Here is a 26,345-nt window from a genome sequence, read left to right as displayed (position 1 = left end):
GCTTCATACGCTTTCCAGGATGCCGTCCGCTCCGAACGAGTCAAAACCGAGCTCCGCTCAGAGCTCAAAACCGTCGTCCATCAAGTCGTCGCACGAGGGTGGGAAGAGGTCGCCTACTTTGGCCTCACAGACAGGCTCGGAGAGGCTTTCTCCCTCTCCGAGCGAGACACAGCTGAAGCACCTCCCCGCCGAGAAGGCTTCGGTCAAGGATCGTATTTCCCGCATGTTCTCCAGCAAGGACGTCTCAAAAACCGCCCTCAATGGCGACGCAACCCCTCGCTCCCGCGGCCCCTCCATCAGCGGCGCTTCCTCTCCCGCTCCGCGAAAAGAATCAATAGAAAAGCCCGCCGAAAAGACCCCTGCCAAACCTAAAGAACCCGCCAAGCCTAAGGAGCCGTCAAGTCGCTTCGTTCTCCTCCCCGACGTCCCGGGCGGCCATGAGCACCACTTGAGATCCAGCCGAAGGCAGGAGAAGCTGTCCGACATGTGGCGAAGCATCATCGGAAAGAAACAAGAGCCCCCGCCTGACAGCGATCTCTCGCTCGTCTCCAACTGGGTCGATTCGCTGCGCCAGGAGAAGGAGGACGCAATCGACAAGAAGGGACCCCAGAATTCGACGCTGGTGGAAAAGTATGGCAAATGCCAGGAAATCGTCGGCCGTGGCGCCTTTGGCATCGTCAGGATATCGCACAAGAAGATGGGCACCAGCGGCGAGAAGCTCTTCGCCGTCAAGGAATTCCGCCGACGGCCCGACGAGTCGGAGAAGAAGTACAGCAAGCGCCTCACGGCCGAGTTCTGCATCTCCTCCTCCCTGCGCCACCCCAACGTCATCCACACCCTTGATCTGCTCAAGGACGCCAAGGGCGACTTTTGCGAGGTCATGGAGTTTTGTGCTGGCGGCGATTTGTACACTCTCATCCTGTCGAGCGGCAAGCTGGAGGTTCAAGAGGCCGACTGCTTCTTCAAGCAGATGATGAGGGGCGTCGAGTACCTCCACGAGATGGGCGTTGCCCACCGCGACCTCAAGCCCGAGAACCTGCTGCTCACCACTCGCGGCGCCCTGAAAATCACCGACTTTGGCAACGGCGAGTGCTTCCGCATGGCCTGGGAGACGGATGCCCACATGGTCTCTGGCCTTTGCGGCTCGGCCCCCTACATTGCGCCCGAAGAGTATACCGACAAGGAGTTTGACGCCCGAGCCGTGGATGTCTGGGCTTGCGGTGTTATCTACATGGCGATGCGGACCGGACGGCATTTGTGGCGCCTTGCCAAAAAGGAGGACGACGAGTTTTACTCTCGCTATCTGGAGGGCCGTCGCGACGAGGAGGGCTACGGCCCAATTGAGTCATTACATAGGGTATGCTGACCCTGTCTGCCCGACAGTTCTTGATTGAATGTGCGCTGATTTCTTTCTACAGGCCCGTTGTCGCAACGTCATCTACTCCGTGCTGGACCCTCATCCCACGCGCCGCCTCACGGCTGCTCAGGTCCTCAAGTCTGAGTGGGTTCGCGAGATTAAGCTCTGCAAGGCCGGCGAAGAAGGCCTTTGAAAAAGAAACACGATCAGTGTACACGACAGAACGCTCTGCCTGCAGCGATGGCATTCGATGCACGGGGATTCACCCTCCCTCCGACCGCCTTGGACATCTATCAGCTTATCGCCTAATCTCCCTGCCCTTCAACACACTTACAGGCAGAGCTAAGACACATGGACGACGAAACATGAACCAACGGAAAGAAGCAAAAAAACAATTTTTAATGATATCATGTGGCGAATGTAAAATACCCCTTGGAACTGGCAGCTGGGATACTTTTGTCTTTTATTTCTTTTTATTTCTTGCATACAGGTGGGAGCGTGCGGCGCGGGACGACAGCCTGGAAACTCGCCCTGCACACCCGGCTCGTGCTTGTTAATGATTTGGCAGCCGTTGGATCACGAAGCTCCCTTACATTTACATGTGGTCCAGCCTTCTCATATACACTCAAATAAGTTCGAGTTGGCAAGAGGCGTTCTGTGCAGCAGCGAAAAGAAGAACTCTGCAAGGACTACCTTTCGCACTTATCAGAAGACGTGTTGGATCCTGAGAACAGGGGCTCTCGATGACTTCTCCAAGTTCTTGCCTGGGCCTGATACAAACCACCTCTTGCTCCTTTTCTTCTCTTCTTCTCTTCTTCTCTTCTCTCCCCTGAACTACAGCAAAAGAGTGGCGGAGGTTTGGCGTACGAGATACATACAAGCAAGCTGAAAGCGAGGACAGGGGGGGCAACAAGAAACTTTGGGGTTGGGCTGGGATTGGATACTGGCGTCGGGTATTGGGCATCGGGATAGGCTGTCTCACTGGTCGGTGGGCCATGGCCGTCTGCGAACTGGATGATATTTCTGTTTCCTCTTGATTCTTTTCTGGACACCTGGCGAAAGGGACAGACAAAGACGGAGTATGCATTTGTTTTTGCATGAAGGATGGCTTTTGTGAGCTTGTTACAATTACCTAAGCGATGTTGGCTTGCGTTGCTGTTTTGTCCGTATGGCGCGGCTAGGCGGACTTGCTGAATCAAACCCCATTGCGTCTTTGACGGGTTGGGGGGCTTCTCATGATCTTGTTGCTTGCGTGTCTGCATTCCTTTGCTTGGTGCTCTGCTGTTGGGGCCTTTATCGTTGGCGTAACGCAGAAAAGGTCTGTTGGGGTCCATGAGAGAGGCAGCGTGACATGAAGCAGAGTGACGTGCGTGGCTGTAGTAGCTTGGCCGCACTGGCAGCAGCTGGACAGATTCGGTTCTGTTCCTCACGGCCCCCATTTTGATATTTCTCTCACCGACTGATTGATTGTTGGGTCATCATGTAGCGGCATTTCTGCGTGAAGCGAGGGTTGTTTCATGTATCATGGGATTTGCGGCGTCTTGCATTTTTGGCTCATCCCGGTTTGCACTGGAAGCAAATAGAAGCGTAGGCGTTATTAGGCGTTATTAGGCGTTATTAGGCGTTATTCCGAGCAAGTTTATTCACGAGATGTCCTATGGATGAGAGATTTCGCTCATCACCCAAACCCTGAGAAGACTTGTCGTGAAGATGCTGGATGGATATAGGACTCCGTAGACAACATCCCAGAGTCCGTCCCTCCTTTCCCCTCTTTGTAGTGCGTCACACTGTATGCTGTGCCTGTAGATATCTCAAGATGAAAACGAGAATGTCTTGATTTCTAGTAACCGCTTGATCTATTTTTTGTAACGCATCAAGATGGGAGAGTAGTAGAAGATGGGTGCCCAAGTTGACGTGCCTCGGGTCATTCTTAGATCTTTCCCCCCATCTTCGTATTCGAGGGCGCAAATGGAAGACGTTTTACAGGCCTCGAGTAATAGAGCAACTTGTTCACATTTCCGCTGAAATTAAAGATAATACTACATAGTTAAAGAAGGGAAGACTCTAGCTAGATGAGAATGGCGTTTCACCTGATACCTACCTACTTGTCAAGGCAAGGTAGTATCGAGGCTCAAATAACCAGTAGTATAAGCATCGAGTGGGCAACATGCCCCCTCTCTCTCCCCCCCCCCCCCCCCCCCCCCCCATTCTCGACTCTGAAACGACGATAGGATACGGGATAGATTGAAACAAGATTAAGCCTGGCGACTACCTACTGTAAGTATGGTAGAAAAGGTAGGTAGGTTGGTGCAAGATCGCCGGCTTCTCAACTAAAACAGGCTGTTGGATTCATTACACAACGGTCACGAGGCACTCAAGAGATGTGCCGGTCAGCAATGTATGAAACCACCGGCCTTGGCTTGGGTATCTGGATGAGATTCAGAGAAAGCTCTGAGGCCGGGAATCGAATCAGACGGTTACAAACAAGTGACGGTTTCGATCTTGACTCCATTCGACCCCAAAGGCCTTTCTGCTATGCTTAGGTACTTATGTTATAACTAGCATGCTCAACACATTGCGCCTGCAAAAACACCAAGACTGACCAAAAACACCATACGAAAACACAGTGACGATTATAAAGGAGAGACGGCAATCGTCTCGCATATCGATTCAGCCACATCTCCCCCAAATGTGAAAAAAGCCAGTGAAAGCTCCCCTCCTCCTCCCAAAATTACAACGCATCCAACGCCATATGAATTCCCTTTCGAAATTAAGCCGTCTTCACCCCGCCCTTCCATACCCCCCCCTCAGTACCTTTGAGCCGCATCACTCAAGAAAGCGCAGATAATCAGATACCTCCTTTTTCTCCCTCCCCCCTTAAAAGCCAATACTGTAGATATATATATCATAGAAAGAAAGATAACCCACGAAGCGGGAGTGGCTACCCCTTACAGATCCCTCTCTGTGTATGTGGCCAGCTTTCCGGGAAGCTTGCCATAGATCAAGGATAAAATTGAATGGGACAATGTAATGTGAAGCCTCCTTGTTGCCAGCCCCGGTCCTTTGCGTAAAGAATGTAGGACCAGGGAGAGGATGTGGCCCTCCCAACAGGAAGCACGGATGGACATATAAAGAAACACAAAAAGGATGGAGGAAAATGAGGAAAAAGAGAGAAACCATCCAGAGAGCGAGGGAGAAGTCACAGAGGAAATCATCCACGAGCTGCTCGGAGAGACGAGATATCGTTTCACCATGTCATAACCCAAAGCCCAGTCCCACTTCGCCCTGTCATACACACATTTGATCGCCATCAACATTAACATGGCCGAGTTTAGGTGGCCAAGGCCCTTTGATGGGTGCGTGCTGCACATCTGACTGATGCTGCTCCCCTATGAGTGGAACAAATCCCAGGCTCTGGCACACAGCTGCAGAAACTCCTCCTTCTTGGCTCGTTGTGTCTCGGGGCTGTCACGGCCGGCGCCAAATGGGCCACGGCGGGTAGGAGCCGGGCCATGGCCCAGCGGCGGGCTGCTGCCTTCCTCGTACTCGGCGCGCGTCCGCCTTCTGCTGGTGCTCCGAGCGGCTTCGTGATGGCGATTGGCGCCAGCAACGGGCGAGGGAGGCGTGGGAGGCTGAGGGCCCCCGTAGTGGACGAGTCTGGGCAGCAGTTCTGGTCGTCCGCCGGCCAGCTCTTGCTGGGCCTCTTCTGCGGACTTGTACTCTCGCAAACGACCAGACATGGGCTGCTGCTGATGATGAGCGGGCGGCAGGCCGGGGGACAGCTGGGGCCTTGAAGCCGCGTGGCTAGGGTAGAGGGCAGAGGTGTGCGGTCCATTGTCGGGGTGGGCGGAGAGGTTCTGGCCAAAGACATCACTAATGGGCGGAAGTCGGTTCGTGGTCTGGTTGGCGTGGACGTGGTGGATGTGGGATGTGCTTGAGAGGTTGGAAGCCTGGTGCTGCACGTGTCTTGAGGGCGGCATCTGCTGGCCGGTGAAGCTGCGGCCAAGGGGTGCGGATTGTATGACTCGCTCGTTTGCGAACTGCTGATGTGAGGGCGCAACAATGGAGAGCCCGGGAGGCGCCTTATTCCTGCGAGACATGCCCGGTGTCTTGGCCGCGAACGGGGAGTCCTTGTCCTTGTCGGATGGGCCGTCTCCCTTGGCGGACTGCTGCAGCTGCAGTCTCGCCTCGATGAGACTTCGCTGTTGTTCTCGGACCGTCATGCTCCGCTGAAGCTGCTCCTTCATCACGGGATCCTGCGTCATGAAGCCTGGGGAAAGGCACGCAATGCCCACTTCTTGGATTCCGAGCCCGTCACGCGCCGTCATGGGATGGCCTGAAGGGGGATTGGATCCGGAAGCGAGAGTATTCTTGGACAGGTCCAACCGTCTGGGTCGGGGCCTTGATGCGGGCAGGCCAGGCGAGACTGGCTCTTTCTTAACGACAATCTTGGGGGCGACAGCGCCATCCTTTCGAGACCTGTCATGGCAATCAAACATTTGTCAGCAAAGATGAACTCTGGTTGCACTGTAGCGAAGCAGAAGGACACCCCCCGTGATGATGCGCAGGGTGGCGGCAAGCAAAACTTACGCGTTGGGCGAAGGCCTGCTGCTTGCAGTGGTATGATCTGACTTGGGGCTGCCGTTGGAGGGCTGTGCGGCGTTTGTGGCGCCTGGGAGTTGGCTCCTTGCTTGTGAGGGCATCACGTTTCGCTGTGCAGGCGGCGACGTCGAGGTTGTCGGAGGAGCAGGGCGTTCCGTAGCGAAAGAGCTCCTTTCGTGAGGAGCCGGCGAAGGGGCCATGGCAATTGCGGCGCTCATGCTGGCGGTGCCTGCCGGGAGACGGGGTTTATATGCGGATGAGGGCGAGGAGTGGTTCGTTGAGGTGTGTTTTTCTTGCGAGCGAAGCTGAGCTGGATCAGCGTCGAACCGCGCGGGCGCAGACGTGTGCGAAATGTCGCTCGAGACAATTGTCGCGACTGTCGAGACTGGGAGCAAAATGCGATGGCGGAAAGCCAGGGTACCCCGAGAAGGCCAAAAATTGAGCCCAAGTTGCACTCGCCTCGACCACCGTAGGTAACGGTACGGTTCCTGGCTGCTTGTGTTGGGCGCTGGCAGGCAAAGAAAAAAAGAAAACGGAAGCGAAAAGAAGAAGAAAGGAACAAAGTCGCCTGATGGTGCGTTTCCCTAGAGGCTCCGAGGATGTTTGAGGGAAGAGAGAGAAGAGCAGGACTGGAGGCTCGCCCTGCCGTGTCTGTCGCAGCAACGACGGCCTTTGGCAGCGCGGGTGACGGAGGGAGAGCGAAAAAGAGAAGCTCAGGGCCCAAAGTTGGGGGGAAAAGGCGACAGGCGTTTCAGGAGAGTGGTGATTCTCGATGTGGTTTGTCCGAATATATTGCGATTGGGGGAGCAAAGTACGGAGTACTTCGTATTTGGGCCGCGGGATGGGCGACTGGGGCGGCAGAGGTTGGGCGAGAGCCGGTACCGAGTACTCGCACAAGCGCCCGGAGGTCCAGAACGTTAGTGCAGATGCATACACCCACGCACCACGCGCGCACACCAGGGGTTGCCGAGGGCGGTTCCGGGGCGTTGCTGGCGAATGGGATCGAGGCGTTCCAGCAGACGGCTGGGCTGGTTGACTCTATGGCAGAGTGGCAGAGAGAGAGGATGGTGATGGAGAGAGATGGAGGAGGCAGACGGGCGTCGTCGGCGGCGAATTAGGCGGGCTCGAAGCAGGTTTTTGTTTTTGTTGTTGTTGTAGCAGGAGGTAGATACCTAGGTAAGGTACCTGAATAGAATGCGAGCAGCCTGTTTTTGGCTTGTCGTGTCTTTGTCTTGCTCTATTTGTAGCTGCAGGACCGGATCCAGGAAAGAAAAGAAGCCACCCGACAAGACAATCGAGAAAGGCCCCTCCCCAGAACAGAGACGAATCAGACGGACGAAGAGAAAAAAAAAAGATGGCGGAGAGGAACAAGAGAAAGGACCGGCGGGCGACGGGAGGGGCAGGCGGCGTTTGTTTTATTATTATTATAGTATCTGGACTCGCAAACGCATGAAGCATCCGGTCTGGATACTATTACTAGCCCTCCCGCAGGCCTGAATGAAAGGGGCCCCCGGGTTCGTCACAGAGGGAGGGGAAAGTGACACGGATGCCGGGCAGCTCTCGAGGTGCTGGTGAAGCGATGGATGGGAGATGATGGATCGAAAACAGCAGGGGGGGGGCGTGTGCCAGACAAAGAATTCTGATCCAGCCTGGGTGAAGTCGCAGATGCATGTAGTACCGCATGGTACAGCACTGGAGGCCCGGGGAGGGCCCCCCACCCTGAGACCTGGCGCGGGTTCTGCTTGCCCGTTACAGTGGGCTTGCTACAGGTGATGCTAGGCCTGCTACGGCCTGCGACAGCCTGCTACAGCAGTCGCAAGCACAGCGCTGCGCTCACAGGCAAGCCTCGACGGGTACTCGCAGATAATACCTGAGGTCGCGCTGAGACGGGCAGCGCTCTCAACGCAGCGCTAGCGCCGTACCGGTACCCGGCCGCGCACGTGTGCCGCGTGCCAAACCCTTGTATACCTAGACTGGGCAGTATCAGGCCAATGCAAGAGGGAGGGCGTGTCAGGAGGAGCTTCAACGATGGCAGATTGAAGCAAAGAACAGGTTCAAGTCGATGCCTCTCTACTCTAGTACCTGCCTCCATACTACCTGTAATACTTGCCTTAGTATCTCATTTACTGCTACTACGCCTCACCTTATTGTCTTGAAGTCACCTTCAAGACAGGCCTGCGGTGCATCGGGGCTCAGGTCAGGCCAACCCAGGCCAGGGGGGGTAACCTGGACTTGCCCTGTCCCCCCCCTGGGCCTCAGCGGGCTCTGACTGGATTGCTGGCGATCCACCGCCCCTCCGCCTCACCTGCGCTGTGCGAGCAGAGCCCGTCAGGCTGTGGCCGAATCCAGCAGCCTGTGATGCCTGTCCACCCACCCGCCGCAGGGCCAAGGCTGGTAGGCTGTTTTACCTGCGGATGCTAGTACTAATGAGAAAAAAAGCTGGAGACCGACTGGGCTTGTCCGTAACCATGGGATTTTATTCCTTCTGACTGCCCTTGTCTCTGCTCCGACTCTGAAGCGTGTCTGGAGAGGCGCCCGTCACAGGTTTGGTCCCTGTTGTTGATTAGCAACGCCCTGTCGCTCCCCATCCCCATTCTAATCCCAGAGCATTTCCCTCCCCCCTCCCCAGCCGAAAGGAAGAGAAAGAGCGAGAGAGAGAGACAGAGAGAGAGCATTGACGTTCATTTTGGGGGCTAATTTCATAGCATATCCATACAATCAAACTTGGTCTTTATTTTTGGACTCTTGTGACGTTGACGTGCCAGTTCCTCATCGACCGGCCGGTGCTCAAACAATAGCGCCGTTTGTCGAGTTGCCAAACAAGCAGCGCGATGCAAGGGGGAAAAGGCCAGTGCTCTTCTTGATTGAATCTCCTACGTACCAATATCACTTCCATGGTTGCGGAATGCTGCCGCTATTAGTACATAGTACAGTAAAAGAGCGCTCCGCATCCCGTGGATGAACGAACAACAATACAAGACGAACCGGAGCTTGATAGTACAGTAATACTACTGCAAGTTGACGACGCCGAAACTAAAAGGGCTGCCCGTCGCACCGCTCTTTTTTCTTTTTTGGTTACACGATATTAATATTCCCACTACTAGCTCGCCGATGCCGTTGCCCGCAGACAATGGCCGTTTCGCCCGGACTAAGAGAGAGAGAGAGAGAGCAAAATTTTTTCAAATCTCTCGCTATAGAAGTTGAGGAAGTCATCAGGCTGTGTGTTGCCACTCGAACGAGCTAATGCTGGAGCCGGGCTCCCCCCCTGGTGCGGAGAGAGTGCGTTCGACATCTGTGTTGGTGAGGTTGTAGCGTTTCAATGGTGAGACGCCTACCACAAGTACCGACCGCCGATTGTAGAACGGCTTGACACTAGGGTGAAAAGTGCAAGATGCATCTGATCCCAATGCCTCGTAAATCCCGAGCAAAACCCACAAGCGAGCCGTCGAGGACATTACTCGTGATGATGGGCAGTTCTGGTATGTATTGTCATTCACTCGAGAACTCGAGGTTGGTAGGTAATATGCAAATTGTTAGGTACCTACTTAGTATTACCGTGGCAGTGCTCCTCTGTGCTCGAGTCTTTGTACGTACGAGTACGAGTGCGTCGCGTCGAGAACTCATTGGCGAAGCAATCTACACACATGTATCATGCCTCGGCAGCTGAAGCCTCTGTCACGACAGGGGTGAAGCCCTTCGAGTTGCATCAATTTGCCCTCGCTCAATGCTGTGCGTGCGTGCCACGCTTACTATTACAGATTGATACCAGGTCACCCGGGTTAGCAGTAGTAGGAGAAACACTGGATCCCTGGTATCCTTTTGGCTCTTTCTCGCTCCATGGTGTTGGATATCATCAGGGCTTCGTTTCCCAATAATGTACCTAGGTATAGAGGTAGTAGTATCAGCAAAGAACGCAGATCCCAACGCCTGCACTGAAGAAATGACAATGATGCCTCCCCACAAACAAGATTGGATCTGCTCGCCGTCTCGATGTGTTGCGCTATGTATTACTAGTAATACAAAGCGCATGCTAAAGACGTCTAATTCAGTAGCTGGCAAAGCTAGTCCTTCTGGCCCTGTCGATCTCTTCGCAATTCACGTCACATGAAGCACCGCCGCAAGATACTAGTAATACGACTTGACGATGGTCCCGTCGTACAAGGTATTAGATACCTGTAGTATCACGATTCGATCCGCTCTTTGTCTCTCAAAACTAAAAGATACGGGCTCACTCGCGTACAAGCTGCTGGAAATACGAAGTTGGTTCTCGGGGTCCATGACTTTGGCTGGGGCCTCAACTACATGTACCGTTGATAATCGGCGACCACGAACGAGTTGTGGCTGTAGGGGGCTTGACGACGGGAGAGAAACTCTTCAACGGCGGGGTCGTGATCGCCGCTCCCCTGGCTGTCTCGTATCCAGTGGTCTGTAGACTCTGCTTCACTACATCGCATCTAGTATCTCGTACTATCCGTGGGCATATCAAAAGGCATTGTGTTTCAGAGCCTCACAGATGGCCTCGCCTGCACCAATATCCAACTCCGAACAGAGCTCTAATACCTGACGGAAAGAATGCATAGCCGGCATTTGCTTTCCTGAGACTCTGCATATCAAGGGAGTCGTCCACAGAATGCATCTCATCACCATCGTCGGCTTTTTTCTCCCCTTCATCTTAGGTTTATCTACCTGTGATAACCGCAGTCTCGGAGTGGGTGTTGCACATGATACCTTGCGTAACACCATGCGATACATTGCTCTCTGCCTGCATGACCACCCAACAGAAACCTCAAGCTTAGGTACTTAGGTAGGTATGTGTATGTATCATCAGCAGCCGTTCCTACAACCACACCCCCCTGAGATCCCTGCCGGCTTCTTCCCAAACGGTACAGGTACTGCTTCCCGCGTATCAACACCTCCGTGTACATCCTGTCGATGCGAGGATCTCGTCTCTGCGACATTCACATGTTGCCTTTTGTCCGCGATATGGCAAACTTCAAGGTTATATGTCGATGCTACCTGGCTACCTACATCTGGCAATAGCATCTGCTAGCAACCTGAAGTCTAGGTAGCTCGGACTCTTGTGGGTGACTTTGGGGAGATCAAGATGCGACATGGGCTTCGGAGAGACTGTCGCCAGATGCAACCTTGCTGCTTTACCGCTTGCTTCAGCTCTTTTCAATTTTTGTTTTTGCCCCCCTTCCCATGCTCAAGAAGCGGCTCTGGGGATTTGTCTGTTTGGCACAGAACGAACAAACGCAGCTTGACACACTTCTACCGCTGGAATTACCCGGAGCGCTTCGTGGTCTTGTCTGGGTGGCGCGTTTCCAATTATCATGACATGTGATATCCTTCGGGATGGACACATCGAGAACAGAAACCAATACCCCCCCCTTTGGGTCCGAAACCTGCCGCGTTTGAGCTCTCTTGCCACTTGGAACTGGCTTCTCCCGTTTCGTCGTCGATCTGGTCTGGCTCGCCAGTTTCAAAGAAGAAGAAAAAAAAGTGCTGTTCATTTATTCCTAGCGGTGCGTCCAGTGTCTTGTCTGGGACCCTGAAATCCATCCAATTGAGACCTCCATCTCCTGTCGCCGCTGCGGCTCCCTGTGCATGTGGCAATAGGCGCCCACTGCAACACCCACGATTGCTACAACATTTGCCCTACCGACTGGAAAGGCTCATGAGGCCTGCAAAAGAGTATTGAATCGCATTATTAAGATAATTAACTCATCTCGACTCTCTCTCCCCCTCGGAACAAGTCCCACCGCAACCAAACTGCTATCCCGCCTTGCCCTGTCCACTGATTCTCGATACTCGAACGAGCTCGTGCCTCTTTGTGGCTCCTGCGCTCAAATGTGACAGGTACAGGCACGGTATCTATCGTATTAGTATTAGGTAGTATTGCTTCCAGAGATGGAGAGTGAGAGAGTGCCGGCATTGGGTTTGATCTTGGTGACATTGTCGACAAATGTTTGTGCCCAGTGCTTCTGCATGCATGCCTCGTGAATGTTACCTATCCGACCTATTCACGTAAGGAGCATCTAGACTATGTAATTGTAGGATCACGATCCTGAGCAGTGCGGCCTCATTTATACGACTACTTATCGGTACCCTCCGGTCATTGCGCACTCTGCAGCTTCGTCTCTGAAAGAGTTTTGCTTTTCGTCTTGTCATGTATATACATACACTCAAGAGCAAACAAAACCACTGATTTTACCCGCCCAGCTGCGAAGCGCTGCAACACCTCAGGCAAAAGAGAACCTTAACCTCGGTACTGCACGAAGCTCCTCGTCGATACCACCTCACCCACTGCTCCCCATCCTAACTGCAACGAGGCAAAAAACGTACATATCACATACATACTCGCATGTGCATGGCAGCCAGAAAAAAAAACTTGTCGCAGCCCTATTCGCGGGACCCCCCCAGCAGGACATTGCCCAGTCCAGGACCAGCCCGTCCATCCATGTCAGCTACCGGCTCACATCAGACAACTGTGCAATAACTAGGTGAATGTAGGCAGAATAAGCGCCGCTTGCTTTGACATCTTCCTCTGAATTTGTTTCCTTTCCCAAGTAGTACATGTATGTATCTGACAAGCGGTATTCGCAGATCAGATCATCACAAGGCGGAATGTTGCGCGCCTCCTTTTTTTTTTTTTTTTTTTGCTTCTCGCCTTTCCAAAAAGTATGTACGCGTCGTTTCTTTTTCTCAGGAGTCTTTTGCCACCGCAAATGGACCTCTGAGAGAAGCAACCTCGAACATTGTGAAATTGATAATACACGTAGTCTCGTCCATACAAATACATAAGGTATTACAAGCACAGTAGTAGATACTACTTGTAGGGATACAAGTGGTAACACGAACAAACACGCCCGTCTCCGCTACGAAGGGGGCCTAAAATCGCTGCTTCACCTGAGACGACGACGACGTCTCAGGTCGAGTGGGACACTAACTCGTTTTTTCTTTCTTTCTGCTTTGGCAAGGCTGCAGGGGGGTTCCTTTAGGCTCTCCCGGGGTGGCCCCCCCTGTCCAGTTTGAACGCTCGACTTCAATTCGCTGGGCATCGCCGCTTTGGTTTGGGGTCTTGACTGTTAGCTCCGTTTCAACCCAATTGCTGCGATTTGCTGCGAGTCCGAGGTGAGAAAAAAGAAGTGGTTTTAGTGATTCTTGGGGATCGGGTCGGACCTTTGCGCATCGGAGAGTGAGGGCGTTGGAGGTTCATCAACCTGCTGCCGTTTTGTCTCATCATGGTGATTTGGCTGGACGGGACGAGATGAATGAGATGGGTACATGTACATGTAATCAGAATGAAAGCAACAACGTGAGATTACTGACGAACTTTTCAATTTCTTCCTTTCATCTACATGTATCATACATCACATCCCCGGTCTCGTTCTCTTGCAACATGTGTACGACTTGCGTGTTTACATCACTACATACCTACCTGGACACCTACCTATTGCTGAGCAGGCCCTTGCCCCCTAGAGCTGCCCACGATCCAATGATCTCTTTACCTGCGTTACACGAGATTGCTCGTGACAGCAGCCTGCCGCCAGTTTCCCCGAGTGGCCACCGCCGCGAGCTGATTTGACCGCGGCCAGGCAATCCCTCTCTTTCTTTCTCTCTCTTACTCACTCTTTCTCATCCCCCAGCCGCCATGGAGGAACAGAGAGAGGACCCCGGGTTTCTACTGTATGTGCGACAGACGTGAGTGGCATGTGATGTAATCTCAGCCGGGGGGGTGTTCGTCTTTGCTTGATCTGAATCTGTGACCGTCTCGGTTCGATGTCTTCAAAAATTTTGCCCTGTAACACCAGGTTGTCCGTCTTCCTGGGTCTAAAGGCCTGCGCGGTTGACTTGATGCGTGTAGGAGATGATATCTGGCCAAATCCTTTATCGACGTAACCTTCAATTTGCGCATGCTATTGCGAGGCACACTGAGATATCCTTATGCCACTACTACCTCCGGCCTACACGCTTCGGAGTAATGCTTGTGCAAGGTTGTAAGAGAGGATGATGGTGTCTGTCCGGCCAAGCAACAGGGCTGACGGAGATTTGAGGCCAGGATCCTTGCAGAGCATCGAGGGGGGGTTAAGCTCACATAGTACTACTAGGTGGATGATTCTAAAATACCTGTCGAGGGCAATTGAAACCTAGCATTCTTCTTCGTCTTCTACCGCGCCGTTGCTATACGTTCAGAACCTGTGTTAGATCAACAGCTTATTACAGACTGCAAACAAAAAAAAAACAAAGAAAATCTGCATCCCCCAAAGTAGCAAAAGGAAAACGCGCCCGAGGGGGGGCTCGAACCCCCAGCCTTGCGGTTAAAAGCCGCACGCTCTGGCCAATTGAGCTACCCGGGCCTAGTCCTTCGGATGCTCCAAAATTTTACACTATATACCTGGTATGACCGTCTGAGGTCAAACCACGCATGATGATGAACGTCCACCACGAACTATTTCACGAAGACCACAGAATTTAATGCTCAATCTCATTCAAATTTGAGAAGATTCGCCAGCAGGCACTGAGCCTGAGGCTTTGCTGATATCAAGTCATACTAGGCCGGCTTTCTTCTTCATGCATCAGCTATATCTATTCTCCCCCGTGTATTGGTAGGAAGGACGTGAATGTCCCTGAACGCTTCATACCTTTAGGCACCAACCTCATTGACGCTCCTTGGCGGCCTTGGGTATTGCTTCCCCAGCTACCTGCAACTGGTGGCCATCTTGGTAACAGTATCTGCTCAGTCAAGTGTGAGCTATACTCCTCGGGGGACGATGTGCTCCGAGCTTCAAGGTCTCTATGTCAGTCATATAGTACCGAGTTACATCCCAATTCGCGGACACTGTTCCGTGTCATCTGGCCGAGACCCGATCTGGGAGTATGCGGTGGTTTATCGCGCATCACATTGGAAGTCTAGGAGCTAACTCAGCCGGGACCGTGAAATCCCATGTTGTCGGGTTATTTGGCTCGCCTTCCTTGCTTGTCTGAGATTTGGCTAGGCGTTGTATTAGTGCTCAGGAGGAAGGCTGTCTATATACACGGATGGGGCCGACATGTCTCTGTTCTGTTGTGGCAGAAGATGCAATGCTCACCTTCCATCGTGTAGTCGCCGTTGCTGTTGGGGAGGTCGGCTGTTTGCCTTTTCTGCGACCTATGCGGTGGAGAGAAATTACCGGAATGATCCAGTCTTCTTTGAACCTGGAAGTCAAAAAGCTATGTTCCTATACCCTAATCTATAAGAGGTATCTACTAGATCTAAGAAACGTACTTCAATCAGACTAGAAATACATAGCGGTAGTAGCAGAATATAGTTGACCTCTTTCTTCCATAGATATCCATAGATATTACTAGCAATAGTAGCAGCAATAGTCACTACACCTACACCTAGGTTGTCAAAAGGCAATTCAGTGACCCATAAGCAGAGACCCGTATGTACTTTTACCAGGGGTGTACTGGTGGTGATGGCACAGGCTGTAGTTGACCGAGACCCAGGTGGTGATACGGCACCGATCAAAGGTATAAAGTTGCGCAGAATCCCCTGCCGGTCCCCTCGTAATAGAGTGACACATATACAAGTCTGCGCGTCTGAAGCTCTGTTGGTTGAGGCGCCGCGATAGGTGACTATAGTAACCTTGTCAGCATCGTCTAGCTGTGCCCTCGAGTTCGTCTAGGAGCCAATTGATGTGTACAGTGCAAGGTGAAGCCAATTAACAGACTGACTTATATTAAGGTATGCAAAAGTCGTGTTCTATAGCTACTGACGAATCAAAGTGGTTTCCTGGCCCTGTGAATAGGCATAATGCCGGAGCTCTCGCTGCTCATGTGCAACACTGTCTTCAGTGTCCATCCGATGGCCAGCCCCTGACCACTCCGGATATCGCTCGTCATCTACAAACCGAGAGCTGGGCCCGACCAATTGGTCATACGGCATTATCTCTCGCCATTCGCAGAAGGAAGCATCTGGATCCCACGAGGCAATCGGGTCAGGTCGAAGGCCAAATGCCCTCGTTTCACGGGCTTCCAGGTCCATGACAAAACCAATAGCAGTCTCAACTGTGGTTCTGATGGCGTCTTCTCCAACATAGGCGTCAATCTTGTCGGCAATTGGTTCGAATGTGATTGGTTCACTAAGCCCATCTTCGACGCCAGTACGCACAAGAATTACGGGGATCTTGCCAATTGAGCTCGAATCTTCGCCATTCCAATCTGTTGGGTTGAGGACGAGGAGGAGGGCTTGGAAGAGTGGTTGAAGGATGTAATTCTGGTGGTCGGCAACGACGTCGGATCCTGCAGTTCCCGTGGCGATTTCTCGGTCGTATCCCAGACGACGCTCACGGATCTCTGCGCTGACAGCTTCGTTCAGGGACTTGATGTTCTGCAGAATGGCCGGCGACGGGGTGTCTGTGTTTCTGAGAGCGATGAATTTGGTGATGAAACGACCGTACTCAATCTCGCTGCGGTAAGGCTTGAACCATCGGCGATAGATGTAGTTGTTGAGAATACCTGCAAGTCGCCAATGGCCCCTTAGGATATAGATGGGGACTGACTTGTTGCAGATGTCTTTGAATTGATAAGCTGGGATTCGAGGCAGAGGCTCGTCAATTGGAGGCTCGTAGGTACGCCAGGCGCACATCCAAAACTGGTTACCGAGGTGGTCTGCTTCTAGGCTGGTGCGGAGATACCAGAGTTTCTCTTCTCGTGTGATGTCGTCAAAGGGACGATTGAAGTCTCTGACCAATGCCCTTTGATGGTAGCTCAGGCCCTCCATGTTTCAATAACGAGAGTGTGAATCGGAATGATGTGTAGGTATCACAATCTGGTAGTCAGATGTATCTCAATGAAAGGATAGGTAGAAGAGTAGAAGTGATGAGCGACGGCAGAATTTTGAGAGGGGCGAGAGTACCTATGGCTTTACATCTAGGTGAATATGTAGCTTATGTAGTGAGTCAGTCAGTGTAAATGATACCCAAGTGTCCATGTTGCCAGGAGAAAGTCTCTCTTTGGTGGCGTGTTATCCAGGCCAGCCACCCCAAACTTTCAATGGGCAAACCGTTGGTGCACAAATTTGAAGAACCAGGAGTAAATCAAGCCAGCAGATCAATGTCAAGAGAAAATGAAGAATACTCCTACACTCCTACCAACTTCCTCAAAAAATTTCCCTCTACGATGACATGCGGTAATCTTAGTGAAGCGTATGCTTAGAGTTGCATTGGCGTTCCCCCTTCTCAGCCTTAAAAGGCTTCAACAACAGGGCTATAGGCCGCGTCTCGTCCACATCAAACCACATATTGCGCAAATACCTTGAATTATTCAGGAGCCAGTCATGGTCTGATGTTACTGGGGAGCAGTACGGCCTAGGTACTGGCTTAGAGTTGTGAGAGGCTTGAATACGGCCCGATGTTGCCTGATGCCGCAAGTGTGTTGAACATGTCTTCATCACCGGAGCCTTCCGCAAATGTGCTCAATTTGAAGCACTGGGGAGCGTCTTGACAAAGACACGGGTAAAAAGGCAGTTGGCCAAATATCCAGGAACATGGATCGAGAGCTCCGTTCATGAAGATTTATCTTGCATTGGCGTTGGAGTTCAGAGCACACAGAGGAGGCATTGACACTAATAGCAGACGCATGCATCCATTAAAGAGGTACCTAGGTACGAACCTGCGGATGTGGCGCTCTCATACAAGATGGAGGTACCTTGAGCCACCCGATTCCGCGTCGCTTCCGTAATCCGGCAGGCGGAAAAAAACTGCCCCACTCTCGGCGCTGTGTCTTCATCAAAATTTCATGAGCCGCCAAATTTCTGTTTTGTGAGAGGAACCAGACGGCGAAGAAAGCCACTTGACAGTTAAAAAGAGAAAAGAAAAAGGCATTTCATCTCATTTCATCATATCCGTCTTCAGAAATCTGGAACTGTTCATCATCGGATTTTTTTCGAATTAAGATTAACCCGATTACCAACGCCAAAGGAGAAAAAGATGCCTGGACGAACAAAGGATGTCACGTCTCAAGACGCCGATATGCACGACGTCCCGACGTCTGCTCAGGACGAGGTCAACCAGGATGCGGAAATGAGGGAGGATGCCGAGGCCGAGGAGGAAGAAGAGGAGGAAGAGGTCGAGCCTCAGCGAGTGCGAATTGTATGGCCAGAAGTTTTACCATCATGAGATCAGAGAGAATCTCGAAGCGCTAACGGAGATGCTTGACAGCTCCCTGGTTCGACGGACACGGCGGCTTCATTCGAGTTCACCGATGAAGGCCATACGCTGGGCAATGCGCTGAGATATGTCATTATGAAAAAGTACGTTTGCGATCCGCGGGGGGCCTTGTGGATGGATGGTTGAGACTAATGCTTCGTTCAGCCCCGACGTCGAGTTTTGCGCCTACTCTATTCCTCATCCCTCTGAACCCAAGATGAACATTAGGATACAGACATACGGTATGATTGGCCTTGATACCTCATGAGCACGAATGCGCGCTAACGCTGCCACCTGCAGACGGTTCTGCCGTCAACGCCCTTAAGAAGGGCCTGAGCGACCTCCAGGACGTGTGCGACGTGGTCGCCGAGGAGTTCTGGACAAAGAGGCAGCAGTTCAACGCAGAGCAGGGTATTGACCGATAATTCATGATGGGGGGGCAAAGCCGGTAATGGATGGAGGACTGGGCTGCTATGCAAGAAGAAAAACTGGGTATATCACATGCATAGGATGGTCACTTGTATATGGGGGCATTGTACGATTTCATGGCGTTTGGCAGGGGTTTTGGCACCAAAAAAACATCTTTGACACAGAGTTATATTTACAAAGGTGATATTTCTTGCATTTGTCCGCTCTAATTTCGGCCCTATCGAAAGGATCGTTAGCTCCCGTACGTCGTCGGCTTGATCCCACGCTGCTTTGCCAGCTCACCTCTAAGAAGCCAGACATGAAGCTGGACGGAAGCCTCTTGTCTCCTCTAAAGTTATCGCTGAAGTAAGCCATGATGTGCGTCTGCTGCTTCCAGAAGTTCATAGTCTCCTAAATTTACCACCCCGGCGATTAGCATGCTGCCCTTCTTTCTCCCCATACGAGCAGGAAGCTCATTATTCTCTTCCGGGGGCGGCCGTTTCGTACCTGGTATTCTGCGTGGGACTTGAAGAGGAGGACGTCGACGACGGGCAGCTGGTTCGTGAATCGGTGTCGCTCAAACTCTTGTCGGATCCGCGTCCGCAGGGCAGAGACGGGTAGAGGGACATTGTACATGGTCTGGATCTCCGGTGCCTGCCATTTTTCGCTCCATTAGATTTTTCGTTCCAGAAAACAGTAGCATGCCCAACTTTTCAGAGACACTAGTCACAGTTCCATCTCGTCACCGATATATGGCCTCGAAGGGGATCTCGTGGGACGTACAGCTCGGATCCATTCGCGGTAGGAAGAAAGGACTCGACGCTTCGCATCCGACCAGCTGGTCGCTATTCGGTATGTCAGCTCTGCCAGACGCTTGGGGAGCAGATCCAAAACTCACACTGCGCCGTCTTCTTGGCGAATTGGGTCGGCGTAACGGCCATGGCGGACGGTGGTTTGCTTTCTGGCGCAGGGAAATGCAATGCCGTGACGTTGAAGCTGATCCCCCAATGGAAGCATGCCCACCCTCCGAGCCTGGGAGCGCTTCACGTGACACACGGAAGTTGCTAACTTGGAACTCTTAGAGTGCGCCACATCGGTACGGAGGTACCTTGAGCATTTCGCCCCTCGGCTGTGGCTTAGCTCAGCCTTGTCGACGCGCTTCTGGAACCTCGCCCAAGCTTATTCCTACCGTCGACCAGCGAGCGATTGGAAATCTCGAGATTCAATCTTTTACAACACAAGGTCTCTGTGCTGCTAATCTTCTCATCGTACTCAACCTGCTTACTTTTTCTTCCTATCTCCATACCAAATATGCCGGCCATTAGACATTCGTCAAAACGAAAGCCGCCGCCAGAGGGCTTCAGCGACATCGAAGATGACCTCCTGGTCTTTGCGAACAAGATGAAGGATGCGCAGAACAAGCCCCCGCCGCCGGGCCCGAAGCACATGGCGCAGTGGGAGATTTTCCAGATTGCGCACCAGCGGAGCCGCTACGTATACGATCTCTACTACGAGAAGGAGGCCATCAGCAAGCAGCTGTACGAGTGGCTGCTGAAGAATGGATATGCCGATGCGATGCTCATTGCCAAGTGGAAGAAGCAGGGCTACGAGAAGGTATGTTGCCTGCCCCCACCCCCCCTTCCTTGTGCTTACTGGTTCCATATCATGTATCTGTGAACAATATGCTGACAGTTTTGACTAGCTCTGCTGCTTGCGCTGCGTCCAGACGAAAGAGACAAACTTCAACAGCACGTGTATCTGCCGAGTGCCGAGAGCTCAGCTGAAAGAGGATGGCGATATGCAGTGCGTCAGTTGCGGCTGCAGAGGGTGCGCATCCAGCGACTAAGCGAGGCATGTGGGATTCAGGGACTTTCATACGGACATCAAACATCAAACAGGCGTTAGGGCGTTGGGGGGGTCAGAACTGCAATGAGTTACTCCAACCATGGAAGGGCAAGAGGGAGGGAAAGATTTTACATTGGCTGCTTGTTGTTGAAATTGAAGAGGTAGATATCCTGAATTTTGGCTGAACATTACTCTTTCATAATAGCATGCTGATCATTTTCCTGCCATATCCAGTCCAACTCCAGTGCAATAGCCTCTCCGTCTCATCTCTTCGAGAACCCTGGCCGGCCTCGACCAAATCGGATGCTGGGAGGGACAAATTGTAGAGCTGACATGGCCCCTGTCAGATCCGCCATGTCAGTGTCGACTGATGTCTCCGGCTTCGCTTTGTTCTCATCTGCCTGTGTTGTACTTGAGGGCAAAGGGGCCTGGGACTTGTTGTCGGGGTCGGACGCCTCCTTTTCCAGCGTATTTGCACGACGGCGAAGCTCCTTGGCCTGCGCTTGGGAGCCAGCTGAAGGCCTGCGTCGATGGCCGTTCTCGATAAGGAGCGAGCGCTTGCCGTCAATGCCTTCTTTAGTGACGGCAAAAAAGAAGTTCTTGGGGTACATGTGCTTGTCAATCAGATGAAGCCGCCTCTTCTGAGGAGTCATGCACTTGCGCTCGCACCCTTCGACAAAGCAAGAATACTACACCTTGTCAGAGCAAGTCCATACCTTACTGCACAAAGGAACATCTGCATTCCGCTTACCGTGTGCTCGCCTTTTTCCCTGGCGACCTTTGCCAAGGGATCATGGCATTCCTCGATATGGATTTCGAGAAGATGATTTGTGGGGAAGTTCTTGCGACACTCAATACATCTGTTTGTATGAAACTTGTGATAGTGAGCCTCGTAGTCGCCATAGTACCGGAACCCCAGCGGTTCCTTGTGAGGGGGCAGTGAGCATCTCATCGTGATTTCGCCGCCGCCGTCGTCGTCGTCTTCAGCAGGTGAGTCGAGGCCGGCGATTTTCGAGACGGGTTCAAGGTCAGCGTCAGCAGGTGCGGGACGATGAGAGTCGTCGGCTTGAGGATCGATTTCTAGATGCTCTTCCGGCTCTCGTGAGCGCTTCATCTCTTTAAGACACCTGACGGTGAGCTTTGTGGGGCAAGATGTGTATTACTCTTAAAGCAGACCAGTCCTTTTCGTGACGAGGGGGGAGGGGGATGCGGATAGATGCAGATGCAAGCAGACGTGAGGTTTTAGCTCAAGCAAGAAAAGCAAGCCTGAAATGATTACAGATGAAAGAAAAAAGAACAAGACGATTACAAGCTCGCTAGAGATGAACCTGATTTGCGGCGCTGGTTCCGGAGGTAAAGGCAGGTAGAGGTGTCGTGAGTACGTAGGTTGAGAATAAGATGGAAGACGGACGATACCTGCTTCAGAATGACGCCCAAGTTAACTGCTGAGATCAAATGGTTGGAGTCAGGCCTGAAGGGATGCTGGCGGGGGTTCTGCCCCACCCCGCGTCTCCAGATGCTGGAAGCTCTGGACTCGCCGATTTAGTACCCTTAGGACCTCCTAGGGTGCTTTGGGTGCATGCGCAGATCATAGATATCTGTAGCACTCCAAGACGGGCGGATTTTTGTCGAGTTTGGGGCGTGATTCAACGATGCTTGCAAATGAGGTCATTGTTCCAACTTGAACAACGCATAAAGGAATTTGTTAGAGTATTAATTCACGCTCTCAAGTGCTACGTAATTACACTGAATATGACTACCTAAGGAGATCAGCATCCTGGAAGAATGCTATGCTTGTTCTCTTCTTGCGAACAGGTAACCTTCAAGGTGCGAGGCGTTGAATGCAAGACAACCACAGCAAAAGGCGAACAAGCCTGACACAGTGCTGGTTGACGAGCTCCGCACCAAGGAGGGCTTAAACACGCCATCACAGAACCGTGAACACCAACAGCGCAAGCAGCTATTGGCCGCTTATTCCAATCGGACACAACTGGTTCTTTTCCGTATAAGTAAGAGTAGTCTGCGCAATTCTCGCGAACTCTCACCTTTCCAGCACCCTGTTGTCCCGGCATGGCTTTTACTACTACCTAGGTATTCTTCGCCCAATAGTAAGCTGGAGAAGCTGAACAGCCGAAGAAAGCCCAGCGCGCTCACTGCAGCGACCAGCTAATGTACCTTATTTTTGCTTGACTAACCTTGAGGGGTTCAGTTCAGAAGCCGCTCACTTTGTTATCGCCATTCCCTCATTCCATTAAAAAAAATCACTTCCCGGACCCTTTCGTCGCAAAAAGCGCCCGCCTCTCACGACTCGCACGACCTCGCCGGAGCTGGTCAGCAAAACAAGCAAAAGCCCATTGCCATTGCCATTCGCCTTCTTGGACTCGCGAGCCCACCTTCACCAATGTTTTCTCCCCCAGCTGCTTGCCCGATTTCCGCCAGCCGAGTCCGGTACCAGCTCTCCCGATCCGACGCGGCCTCGAGTTATGGACTGTCTGGACCTTTGCGATTTGGATCCCCGAGAGCATGAGACGGCTGCGTAGCTGAAGAGACCGACCTACCTTACCCGATACCACGCCCGGCGACCATCGTACCGCCGTCAGACAACCGCAATTCACCACCATCTGCCGAACTCCGGGGCACAGCGAGCCCGTCCGCGACATGGCCTCTTCTGCCCCTCCAGCGGCCATTTCTTGGCGGTAGGTGCCCTCTGCGTCAGTCCGGGAGAAGTCGCGCAAGCTGTCGAGAGGAGGTCGTGGCATCTTGCCTCTGCTGCTCTGGTCGTGATCGCGGCGCAGCTTCTCAGGAGAGCTCTTTGGCCGGAACATGGGTACTGACGCCGTCGCAATAGTAACGCCCAGAAGCTACGCAAGCTGCTTGTAAGAGACATTGGGAAGCTCACGCCCGGCAATGCTTCCGGCGTCGACATTTCCAAGTTCGAAGCGATAGACAGCAATCTGGACAAGTACGCAGACCGACTCTTCATCAGGCCTTGGCAATTGGTATCAGCCAAACAACTAACGCGCTCGCTCTAGGTTCCGCCTTGCCTGTGTATCCACCATCTTTCACGACCTCGAGTATGCCCTCTCCCAGAACACCGAGGAGCATCTCTGGTCCATGCACACCTCGGTCAATACCGAGTATCGGCGCATCCTGGGCCGCCTCAAGCAGTCCTCCCACGCGGTCGAGAAGCGCAAGGTCGAAAAGATGTACCACAACTTCCTGCGCATCGCCGCCAACTTCTACAAGGGCTACCTCCAGCGCATGTGCGCGTACTACGACATCCCCGAGCTCAAACGAGTCGCGCAAGGAATGGAGCTCGACCAGATGGGTGCCAAGGCCAACGTGACCCCGGTCTCGGAGGAGCTGCAGCGCAAGGTCTTGCACTCTTGCCATCTGAATCTCATTCACCTTGGAGACCTGACTCGCTACCGGATCCAGGCACGACACAAGAGCTCCGACTATGAAGCGGCTTTGGTATACTACGGCTTGGCTCACCATATCCAGCCCCAATCCGGCTTCGCTTTTCACCAAACGGGCATCATTCATCTTGAACAGGGGAACCATCTTGATATTGTCTACAACTTCTACCGAGCCTTGGCCGTGCAAAGCCCCCACCCCAACGCTCAGCTCAACTTGGAGACTGAGTTCAAGACGGTGCTGGCCCCTAATGGATCGAGGACCCGACCCAACCCCTCCGTTCCGGAAGCTCACTTCACAATGTGGTTTGTGAAGCTGCACGCCTACTTCTACAGAGGAGAAGTTTTCCATCAGCAGGCCGAGTTGGAAGGCGAAGTGATGCACCGGCTGGAGATGGCTTGCCGAAATCCCGCTTCTCTCGGCATCCTCCTCAAGATGGCAATGGTCAACATGCTCGCGCACAATATAGCGACAGCTCAGTCCACAGGTATATGATAGCGCCCCCTCTCAGAGCTGCGCTTTACTGACAAATGATGAACAGAGAAGCAGACGGAGACTTCCATGCGGTTCTACCACTTCACGGTCCGCTTCAACGCCATGTTTATTTCCACATTGTGCAAAGTGCTGGAAGCCGAGCTTCGAGAGGCCGTTTCCAGCGCCAAGGATCTTGATCAGGAGTCGGATGCTACCGAGGCCGCCCGAGAACAGACAACCCCCGTTGTCGAAGCCCTCCTCCCCGTCTTGCGCGTGTATAGCATGTGGCTCGTGGCCCGCCGTGACGAGGTTTCCGCCCTGGCAGATGCGTTTGGGGCGGCGATTCCCGGAATGATTCAGAATCTGGCCAAAGTCTTGAGCTTGCTCTGCGCCGAATTCTACAACCTTGACAACTCAAAGTCTTGCCCCTATCTGCTTCCGGAAGACATCCTAATCTATGGGTTCCAGCCGCTTGACGAAAAACAGCTTCCCGAATACTGTCGAGCCTACTGCGGCGACGACGGTGCCCGCAAGCCTTCCTCCCAGGCTCTCGATGGTTGCCCCTCCCCATCGACTGAGAGGACCGGAAGAATCCTCGACATTATCCGTTGCGCTTATTTCTTGGCTAACCAAGCCGCTTTCCCTCTGATTTATAAAGATTCGCAAGTGGAGGGGACTCTTTTGGTTTTTGAGTACCAGCCCGCTGCTGAGCAGCCACAGGTTCGATTCAGTGAAGCAGAGGATATCGCAAATACCACTCCATCAGTTGGCGCCTTGCCTGCTGCAAGCCAGGGAGAGACGACCCAGACCGTGCCGACCACCCATGAGGGAGCAGCAGCGGATGCGGCGCCGTACTCTGACGAAAGCCAGCGAGAGGCCAGTCGGCGCTTGCTGACCGTCTCTGACGATGTCTATGACGACTCCGAAGTGATTGATCGAGCTACTGAAACGGTGCTCGACATGGTGGCGCCATTCTTGCGACCTCCGACGCCCATGGAGCTCGATCGATCGCCGAAACAAACACCATCCGCAAACGATGCGGCTGGCTCATCGAGGCCCCAGCCGAGTCCTACTTCGTCCATTGCGTCGCCCAGATACGAGTCTCTCCCATGGTCCTGGTTCGGCACCCCGAATCCGCATGCCACCCGAGATTCAGCGCCGCCTGCGAGCCGAGACACGCCAAACAATCACTATCACGCAACGCCCTCTCCCAATGCTTCTGCGGCGGAAAGCGGTCCTCTTGACGACCCCTTTGCCACGCCAGGCCGCGATGTGTGGGAACGCATCGCGCGGAGCGTGGTCAATGGAGTCGGCAGCCCTGCAGGCACAGCTGCCCGATCCCTTCATCAGGAGCAGCTACTGCAGGCCTTGAATGGGAGCGCGAGCACTCCGCGGACCTCGTCTTTCAGTCGCTGGGCGCAGAATCCAGGCTCGCTGCCGCCCGGGTTGACCCTGCAAGAACTACAGAACTTTGGTGCGATGCCGGTCTCATCAGGCAACTCGGCGTTCTCACACCCAAGCAGCCTTTATGAGGGTACTCCGCCCAGTGGCTTGCAGTATCATGCGCAGACTCCCGTGGATGCCTTGGCCATTCTCCGAAGCCGTCTCGTTCTGGAGGGCCGGGCATACAATGATGTCTTCCAAATCGACCAGACGACGTCAGACTACAACAAGGCCGTCATGCGATCGGCCTATCAGGATACCAGGTAGATGGAAGGGTACATAGCGACCTTTCTGAATACCTCTAAGCCTCTTGGATGAAGTGTGTGTCGTTGTCCGACAGGAGAGAACGAATGATGAGATGGTTGCCCATCAAGGCCTGTTGAAGTCTTGCATTTTAACGAAGAATGAACAGCGGCCCTTGTTTTTCCCCCCCGGAGGTCGCCGCAACCAAACACCGAGGATTTGATTTTGGAATTCGAGATGCCTCGTTCAGCAGCGCATGATCTATGCAGCACCAATCTGGAAGCGGCAATGCTGTCAATTCACCCCCTTTTCTTTTTCTCCCGGCCTTTGTTGGATGGCTCTTCTCACACACCTGTTTTCGG

The 26,345-nt window shown here is 53.0% G+C and overlaps 8 protein-coding genes across 8 annotated transcripts; 4 read left to right on the top strand and 4 right to left on the bottom strand.

Moving 5' to 3' along the window:
• Positions 1 to 223: 223 nt before the first annotated feature.
• Positions 224 to 1,550, top strand: TRIREDRAFT_53647 (uncharacterized protein; the record flags this gene model as incomplete). The annotated part of the gene is made up of 2 exons (XM_006961576.1): positions 224 to 1,357; positions 1,419 to 1,550. The coding sequence occupies 2 exons, from the start codon at positions 224 to 226 to the stop codon at positions 1,548 to 1,550; spliced, it is 1,266 nt and encodes a 421-aa protein (XP_006961638.1).
• A 3,196-nt stretch (positions 1,551 to 4,746) lies between these two features.
• Positions 4,747 to 6,177, bottom strand: TRIREDRAFT_53576 (uncharacterized protein; the record flags this gene model as incomplete). The annotated part of the gene is made up of 2 exons (XM_006961165.1): positions 4,747 to 5,836; positions 5,948 to 6,177. 2 exons carry the CDS (start codon positions 6,175 to 6,177, stop codon positions 4,747 to 4,749), a joined length of 1,320 nt encoding a protein of 439 aa, XP_006961227.1.
• An 8,682-nt stretch (positions 6,178 to 14,859) lies between these two features.
• On the bottom strand, positions 14,860 to 16,727 carry TRIREDRAFT_102677 (uncharacterized protein; the record flags this gene model as incomplete). Its single annotated transcript, XM_006961164.1, has 6 exons — positions 14,860 to 14,954; positions 15,052 to 15,157; positions 15,228 to 15,306; positions 15,342 to 15,343; positions 15,396 to 15,580; positions 15,722 to 16,727. 6 exons carry the CDS (start codon positions 16,725 to 16,727, stop codon positions 14,860 to 14,862), a joined length of 1,473 nt encoding a protein of 490 aa, XP_006961226.1.
• Positions 16,728 to 17,934: 1,207 nt separating this feature from the next.
• On the top strand, positions 17,935 to 18,578 carry TRIREDRAFT_102676 (uncharacterized protein; the record flags this gene model as incomplete). The annotated part of the gene is made up of 4 exons (XM_006961575.1): positions 17,935 to 18,096; positions 18,166 to 18,257; positions 18,319 to 18,395; positions 18,454 to 18,578. The coding sequence occupies 4 exons, from the start codon at positions 17,935 to 17,937 to the stop codon at positions 18,576 to 18,578; spliced, it is 456 nt and encodes a 151-aa protein (XP_006961637.1).
• A 137-nt stretch (positions 18,579 to 18,715) lies between these two features.
• TRIREDRAFT_73846 (uncharacterized protein) lies at positions 18,716 to 19,502 on the bottom strand (the record flags this gene model as incomplete). Its single annotated transcript, XM_006961163.1, has 5 exons — positions 18,716 to 18,799; positions 18,865 to 18,972; positions 19,069 to 19,215; positions 19,345 to 19,406; positions 19,460 to 19,502. The coding sequence occupies 5 exons, from the start codon at positions 19,500 to 19,502 to the stop codon at positions 18,788 to 18,790; spliced, it is 372 nt and encodes a 123-aa protein (XP_006961225.1). The 3' UTR covers positions 18,716 to 18,787.
• Positions 19,503 to 19,872: 370 nt separating this feature from the next.
• Positions 19,873 to 20,407, top strand: TRIREDRAFT_54709 (uncharacterized protein; the record flags this gene model as incomplete). The annotated part of the gene is made up of 2 exons (XM_006961574.1): positions 19,873 to 20,175; positions 20,264 to 20,407. The coding sequence occupies 2 exons, from the start codon at positions 19,873 to 19,875 to the stop codon at positions 20,405 to 20,407; spliced, it is 447 nt and encodes a 148-aa protein (XP_006961636.1).
• A 262-nt stretch (positions 20,408 to 20,669) lies between these two features.
• Positions 20,670 to 21,520, bottom strand: TRIREDRAFT_102673 (uncharacterized protein; the record flags this gene model as incomplete). Its single annotated transcript, XM_006961162.1, has 2 exons — positions 20,670 to 21,095; positions 21,158 to 21,520. 2 exons carry the CDS (start codon positions 21,518 to 21,520, stop codon positions 20,670 to 20,672), a joined length of 789 nt encoding a protein of 262 aa, XP_006961224.1.
• Positions 21,521 to 23,064: 1,544 nt separating this feature from the next.
• On the top strand, positions 23,065 to 26,007 carry TRIREDRAFT_102672 (uncharacterized protein; the record flags this gene model as incomplete). The annotated part of the gene is made up of 4 exons (XM_006961573.1): positions 23,065 to 23,102; positions 23,255 to 23,368; positions 23,439 to 24,310; positions 24,365 to 26,007. The coding sequence occupies 4 exons, from the start codon at positions 23,065 to 23,067 to the stop codon at positions 26,005 to 26,007; spliced, it is 2,667 nt and encodes an 888-aa protein (XP_006961635.1).
• Between the last annotated feature and the right edge of the window lie 338 nt (positions 26,008 to 26,345).

The sequence above is a fragment of the Trichoderma reesei genome, assembly GCF_000167675.1.
Source record: "Trichoderma reesei QM6a unplaced genomic scaffold TRIREscaffold_1, whole genome shotgun sequence".
Lineage (NCBI taxonomy): Eukaryota > Fungi > Ascomycota > Sordariomycetes > Hypocreales > Hypocreaceae > Trichoderma > Trichoderma reesei.
Note: the sequence above shows the minus strand (reverse complement) of the source record. Positions and strands in the feature narration are given on the sequence as shown.